At 44.5% G+C, this 7,493-nt stretch overlaps 1 protein-coding gene across 5 annotated transcripts in view; it reads left to right on the forward strand.

Moving 5' to 3' along the window:
* KAT6B (lysine acetyltransferase 6B) overlaps window positions 1-5,702 on the forward strand; it is a 96,928-nt gene extending 91,226 nt beyond the window's left edge. For all 5 annotated transcript variants that reach the window (XM_048504608.1, XM_048504610.1, XM_048504607.1 and 2 more), the window contains exon 11: window positions 5,529-5,702. In XM_048504608.1, coding sequence (XP_048360565.1) covers window positions 5,529-5,702 — 174 coding nt within the window. The remainder of the gene's footprint in view (window positions 1-5,528) is intronic.
* Window positions 5,703-7,493: the final 1,791 nt, after the last annotated feature.

Consider the following 7,493-nt stretch of genomic DNA (forward strand, 5'->3'; position numbering starts at 1 on the left):
TAAATACGGTGATGGCTGACTGGCAGGACAAACTTTCTAGCCAAAACAATAGATGCACAAATTCATGGTATGAGTAACAATGTAACGATGCTAAAATAACTTATAGAAACTTGTATCATAGATACAGATGTAAGATGGAGGATAAGCTGTTAGCGGAAATTAAAACAAAAAAACAAAGTACAAAGTGTTGATTCGAGGGAAAAAGGAGGACGCCTCAAAGACGGCTCGAGCCCAGTTAAATCAGGCAGTACAGGAGAAAAATCACCTCCTATTTGGGAAATTGGCCTCAAATACATTCATTAGATCTCCTGTCTTTTTGATTTGTGAAATTACCCCAGAAGTGTGGGAAAATTATTTTAGGCCAGCTACCTACTGGCACAGAGACGCGTGGTGGGACAGGAAGCGTGCCAGGGGCAAGAGGTTTGGTCCTGACTCACTTCCTGTTTGCGGCGCGCCAAGAGAGGAGGCGCATCAGGGCAAGATTTCTTGTCCTGACACGCTTCCCTCTTGCCCTGCGTGTGCTTCTCGCTTTCCCCGGGGAAAGTGAGAGCACTTCTAACATGGCTTTTTGCGCCAGAGCAGGGTGAAAACGGGGAACTCAGAAAGTGGGTAATCGGCCTTGGACAACTTTATGCTATGGGGGAGAGTGAGCCCGTATATTGTAAAGATAAGAAAACTGTGCCAATTTGACCCCCTGTTTTGATATCAGAGATGCGGAAATTAATTGAAACTGGGAAAGCTCTAGGTATCGATATGATTTATCCCAATCTCATTAAGAAGAACGTAGATTGGTGGGCCCCAGTTCTTTCCTGGAAACTATCTTTATGTTTTGCCTTCCTCCCCCCGGCCCCCCCACCCCGCCAATGAATAAGAGTGATGCAAAGAACTCATATTTTCTAACACATCTCTTCCTGTGCAAATCCTTGACAGGTGAAAGAGGAGATGTTTTATTGCATCGAGCGTTTCCCAGAGAAGAGTGCAAACATCTGCTTTGGACCCCCTCCCTCCCCCCCTCTTCAGTCTGATGAAGAAATTAATCTTCAGCCTCTTCCTCTGTAAAACGATTATATCATCTGTCAGCATTTTCCTCTTTCCTTCCAGGATTTCTCTTACAGCCAAATATGGTATTGAAAGAGCTGAAATATATAAACCACGTGACCTAGACGGCATCTTTGGATTTTGAAAAATCAATTGAAACTTTAAATTGGCAAATGTCAAAACTAGTTCTGCTTCCTCATTTCCTCAAGCAGAGTGTAGGCAAATATATTAGAAGACTCGGAAGAATACAACCCAAACTGAAATTGGGGAGTGTTTAGAACCTTTCTGTGGTTTCTTCAAAGTAATAATTTCAGATCAAGCATCTATATCAGCCATTCTCAACCAGGGTTCTGTGGTCATGTCCCAGGGGTACCTACACTACCGCCCCCCCCCCCTCATTTTTGTGGTGTCTCCCACCGGCGCCAGCAAGGACATGGAGCTGGCCCATGGGGCAGGGCCTGCCACAAGGTCAGCAGCCGCCACCACCCCCAGTAATTCCCTTCACCCTGGGAGGGGAAGGTGGGGGATGTGGCAAGCAGGGGCAATGGGAGGGGAAGGTGGAGGGTGGCGGCAGGGGTACCGTGAGATATGAAGAGTGAGGTCAAGGGTACCCTGACCTCGAAAAGGTTGGGAAACACTGATCTATATCAACTGTTGCTCTGTGGCTGTTGCCATGTTGATGAGGCTCTGCGTGTATCAACTTAGCACCGCCTGTTGCTGAGTGCTTGATCGGTGATTTTGGGTTTGGCTTTTGTTTCAAATGCTTGGAAGTTTTCTAGCAGAATGGTTGGGTGTCGATATTTTAAAGAAACTCAAAATGAGCAGCAACCAAGAGAACTGGGAAGCACACGATATAATGCATAGCCTGACGCATGCCTACGAAAGAATATGCAGGCATTCCCTTTTCAACATAAAGGAGATTAATATATTGTCTGTGTGCACACGCATTCACATTTTCTCAGGCTTTCCTTTCATAGGCTGCAACCCATATGTCCCTTGTTACTGCCCCAGCCTGCTCTGGCAAGTGTTCATGCCATGATGTAGCGTCAACGGGGCCGGGGGGGGGGGGGGGCTGGATGCCCTGAGTGCATGGCGTGGTGGGGGCATGGGAGGGGTGCAGGGCTCACGCATGCCCTGGGCACCATTTCCCCTTGCTGTGCCCCTGGCTCAGGCCTTTGTATTTAAGTTACGTTATATTTGAAATACAGCAGATATTTTCCTGCAGTTTGAAATACAGCAGATATTTTCCTGGCCCTGAGCTTCATGTCAAATGTCACATTAGCTGTCATGCAGGCTGCTGGCAGAGAAAACAGTCATTCCTCACCATTCTGATGTCATTTACATATGGAAAATATGGTTTTGTCCTCAAAGCTGTTTTTTTTTTAAGTTTAAGTTTTTTAAGTTTTATTTATTTTATTTTATTACATTTGAACCCTACATAATTCCTGGCTGAGGTTGGGCTCAGAGCAGCTTACCGTATATACTCGTGTATAAGTCGAGCCGCATATAAGTCGAGGCACCTCATTTTACCACAAAAAACTGGGAAAAACTTATTGACTCGCGTATAAGTCGAGGGTGGGAAATGCAGCAGCTACTGGTAAATTTCAAAACTAAAAACAGATACCAATAAAATTACATTAATTGAGGCATCAGTAGGTTAAATGTTTTTGAATATTTATTTCAAAGAAAACAGTAAACTGGCTCTGTAAGTGGAAAAGAGGGTCAACAAGAACAATATGGTATCAGCAATAACTTTAAAAGTACAAAAACCTTAGCTTTTTTGTAAGGAAGGGTTGTAAACAATGGATCTTACAATATAAACTGGAATGAACATGCCTGTTCACTGTGACTCAAAACTACCCTGCTTTTTAAAAGAATAGTTCACTATTTTTAGTGTACATATTTTTTAAAATTGCACATGGCAGGTGTCATTTTAGCAGTACCAACATTTCAGAGTATCTTTAGGAGACCCTCCTGATGATACCACCCAGGTTTGGTGAAGTTTGGTGCAGCGGGTCCAAAGTTATGGACCCTCAAAATGTAGCCCCATCTACTATTAGCTCCCATTGGAAACAATGGGGAATGGGGGCACCTCCTTTGGGGGTCCATAACTTTGGACCCCCTGAACCAAACTTTACCAAACTTGGCTGGTATCATCAGGAGTGTCACCTGATGATACCCTGACATTTTGCTGCTGCTAGCCTAAAAACTGTGCCCCCTGGCGGCCAACAAAGTAAAAACCCTAAAATATTTTTTAAAATACAACTGACTCGTGTATAAGTCAAGGGGGGCTTTTTCAGCACAAAAAAATGTGCTGAAAAACTCAACTTATACATGAGTATATACGGTATAATCAGAGTTGAAATCCAATACAATATCAAATACATCAAATTAAAACATCACAGTATAAAATAAGTCAACTGTTCCTATATAAAGTCTTGTGTAGAAGGCTGCCGATTAACAAACGCAAACCTAAGCGTCCAGTGGTGGGATCCAAAAATGTTAGTAACAGGTTCCCTCGCCAGCCCCCCCTCAGCAAAGGGGGAAGAGGCATACCTAGGCAAACCTGAGCCCTGGGCAAAACCTGAGTTGGATGCCCCCCCCCTCCATGGGCAGCCACCCCACCACGACCCCAAAAAATTTTTTTGCACCAGGTCATTTCTAAATCATCATCACATTATAGAAAATACCCCAACTCACAAATCTGAACACAGCAATGGTAAAACACACAGGTTCTTTGATAGAGACTGATGAGACAAAAGGTATGAAAGGCTGAGAATCAATGAATTGCAGTACCTGGAAGGGATTAACCCAGCTCAGGGAGTTACATTATTAGTCGCAATTGCTATATGGAACCTTCACATTCAAAGGCAGTATGCCTCTCAGGGAGGCGAGGGCGAAAGCGGACCCAATTAGTAACCCCCTCTCGGCACACACAAATAATTAGTAACCCACTCTCGGGAACTGGTGAGAACCGGCTGGATCCCACCTCTGTAAGCATCTGTATCCCACCACACTCTGTTCTTATTTATTGTGGTGGGGAAGAAAGGAGGCCAGGAGGGGGCCGATGGTGCTGACGCTGACAAATACCGGTAGATATGTGAATGTAGATCTAAATATAGGTAGGAGAGGCCTGCCATTTCAGATGGTGTATGCCAATCACAAGATGGCCTCAACCAAAAGCCCAGTGAAACATCTCTGTCTTGCAGAACTGTTCACGGTCCCGCGAGGCCCTGGCGTCAGCTGATGAGAGTTCCACCAGGCTGGAGCCAGGGCAGAAAAAGCCCTGGTTGTGGTTGAGGCCAACAGGATATCCTTTGAGGCAGGGACCACCAGCAAATTAGTTTCGGAGAAGCAAGGAGGACTCCATGGGCGATATGAGGAGACGCAGTTCTGAAGATATGAGAGTCCCAGGCAGCTCAGAGCCTTAAAGTTAGAACCAACTCTTTGGACAGGATCTGGAATTCAACAGGTAGCCAGTGCAGTTGGGGGAATACAGTTGGTCTGTGCTCCCTCTCTGGTGTCTGGGTGAGGAGTCTCACCCCTGCATTCTGGATCAAACTTAATTTTCAGGTCAGTCTCAAAGGCCGGTCTGTGTAGAGTGAGTTACAGTAATCTAACCTGGGGGTGACCATCGCATGGATCACTGTGGCCAGGCCCACCCGGGACAAACAGGGGGTCATGGCCTGCCTGGCCTACCAAAGATGGGAAAAGGGTGACTTTTGTCACCAGTGTGACCCGGGCCTCCTTAGACAAGGTAACTTCTTTCAAACAGAGGCAAGGGTTGACTGTTTTGGTGAATGCATATCATGTTGTTGTATCACGCAGGGCAAAACGAAGTTCGTCTCTGGCTAGTGCAGATCAGTTTGTGCAATAAACTTTTGTCTCAGGGACAATCTTTGCTTCTGTAAGTTTAGCTAAGGATGGAATAATCTTACATTAGCTCTTAGGATTGTTGTGAGAATCAAAGGGAGGGAAATGGAATCCACCGTTCTGAGCTCCTGGCCATTCAGTGGAACAGCTATTTTGCTGCGGAGAGTGTACCTATCACTGAAAAGTGGCTATCCGTTTGAATGTAGCCATTGATGCTATGTCCCGGACGTTGAAAGAACCTTGTTAATGAAGCATACAATTTCTGTCTTTCATTTTAATAGATGTTACGCTGAAATGTCTGCTGACCACATAATAAAGCTGCCTGCCTGCCTGTTCTTAGCTTTGTGGGGAAAGGGTGGGATAAAATGTAATAAATATTCACTATCCGTCCTCCTCGAATATAAGCATGTCAGTAGTTCAACCACCTTAATAATATGTTCACATAATTGTTTGTGTGGGTGGGGAGGGGAATACATTTTTTAAAAAATGTAACTGTAAATTGTGCTAAGTGTGAAGATTCTTTTTGAAGGCTTTTGAGCAGACTGTGGAGGATTTTGTGCCTTTTCCTTCCTATATCCAAGTAGTAATGTTGAAAATCTCTCCGCCTCCCTTTGTAGGTTGATGGGAACATGAGCAAAATTTATTGCCAAAACCTTTGCCTGCTTGCAAAGCTCTTTCTGGACCACAAAACTTTATATTACGATGTTGAGCCATTCCTTTTCTACGTTCTCACAAAGAATGATGCGAAAGGGTGCCACTTAGTTGGATACTTCTCAAAGGTAAAAATCTGATGTTATTATAGGGATTCCTTGCTTGTGTTCCAAAACTTTGCAAATTATTGTTTTATTGTGTATTAAGCACACTTGTCTGAAATACCAACAAATGGGCTACCATTGTCAGTTTATTTAACTTTGCATGTAATAAATGCATCTGTGTGCTGATGTTTTTTGACCAACTAGTGGTTTCTAGGGAATTCCCATCCCTCGCTGTGTACTAGAAAATCCAGTTTTGTTGTGATTGTTTAACCTAAGAAGAAACTAACATAAGCCCCTTGATTTTAAGTTTGCTTCAGACTGTGGTTTGCCTTTTGTGAACCAGTCGTGGCACCTGTTTCCTAGGCCTAGCACTTTTTAAAGTTTTATTTCTTATAAAACTGTACAACTGGATATCTGGGTACACTAAGTGTTTGGCTTGGTGTGTATTTATCACAGTTTCCAGTTTTAAACACAGCCAATGTAAACATACTTCAACTGTGAGTCTAATAGACACGGCTTTCTCCCACTGATGCTAGCAGGTCTTCGCTTCTGTGGTTGGATACCTACCTTGTGAATCATGTCATAGACAAAGACATGTACAGTAGGAACCTGTGGGGGATAAGACAACTGAACATGTTGTGTCTCTGAGTGGCTTTCCTGCTCTTCAGCTGCTGTAAACATTATGAATGACAGAATTTGGTTATCATCTTGGCAAATGGTCTGCCGAGGAGGGAAGAAACATGGGAGAGTGCCTTGGAGCATGGGCAGAATAGAAAATGAACAGGATAAGGAGATCTTTGAGACAAAGTTCCACCTTCCTAGAAACATTGCTTGTAATGCTGTACTGGAGGAACTGAGTTGATTTGGGGGTCGAACTTAGTTGATTTGGAGAGGGCTCTGAGTGCCACCACTGGCACCCGTGCCATAGGTTTGCCACCACTGCCATAGGGCCTGGATCTCACTCATAGGGGTCCATGGGGACATGGGGTATCCCGTAAGTGTTCGCCATCACTGGCTTAAGTGGACCACGAGCCCAGGAAACGGAGTTCCTCTGCTACTTCATGCCACGAGTAGTACTAAAAAGCGACGCTACTTGTGAAAAGTATCTTTCAACCTATCTCTTCTGGTGCTTTCCTAAATTGTTTTGGAATCAAATCCTAGATCTTGTGACGCCGGTTGAACACATCTTCATGTTTTGATTTTTTTTAAAAAAACCAAAACAACTTTTTCGCCTTTTAAATGATCTGAGTGATATGCTTGGACAGAATGGAGCATTGGAGGCCACGGCGTGGAGTGTGTGGTCGTTGCTGCCGAGGTCCCCAATTGCCCACTTGTCCAGATCTAATCCGTTTTATCATGGATAGTAGTCATGGCAATTAGTGGTAGCGGGTGATGGTGTTACAGTGGTGTATTCAGGAGTTTACCTCCTGGGCTAGAGATGTGGCACGTTTCCAGCTTCACTGAAGTTGAGAGAGGAAAGCTGTATAGGGCCAGAGACAGGGAGGCCAGATTTGATGGAAATGCCCTTTCTGTCCTCAACCGTAGGTCAGGCAGAATAGCTCCATCTTACAGGCCCTGTGGAACTGAGACAAATCCCATAGGGCAGTGATGGTGAACCTTTTCAAGACCGAGTGCCCAAACTGCACCCCAAACCCATTTATTTATCACAAAGTGCCAACATGGCAATTTAACCTGAATACTGAGGTTTTAGTATAGAAAAAACGGTTGACTCCAAGGCGCGCGTTACTCAAGAGTAAGCTTGGTGGTAGTCGGTGGCTTTGCTTTAAAGCAACTGTGCAACGCTTTGAACAGGTGATTCACGACCCT

The sequence above is a fragment of the Sphaerodactylus townsendi genome, linkage group LG07, assembly GCF_021028975.2.
Source record: "Sphaerodactylus townsendi isolate TG3544 linkage group LG07, MPM_Stown_v2.3, whole genome shotgun sequence".
Classification (NCBI taxonomy): Eukaryota; Metazoa; Chordata; class Lepidosauria; order Squamata; family Sphaerodactylidae; genus Sphaerodactylus; species Sphaerodactylus townsendi.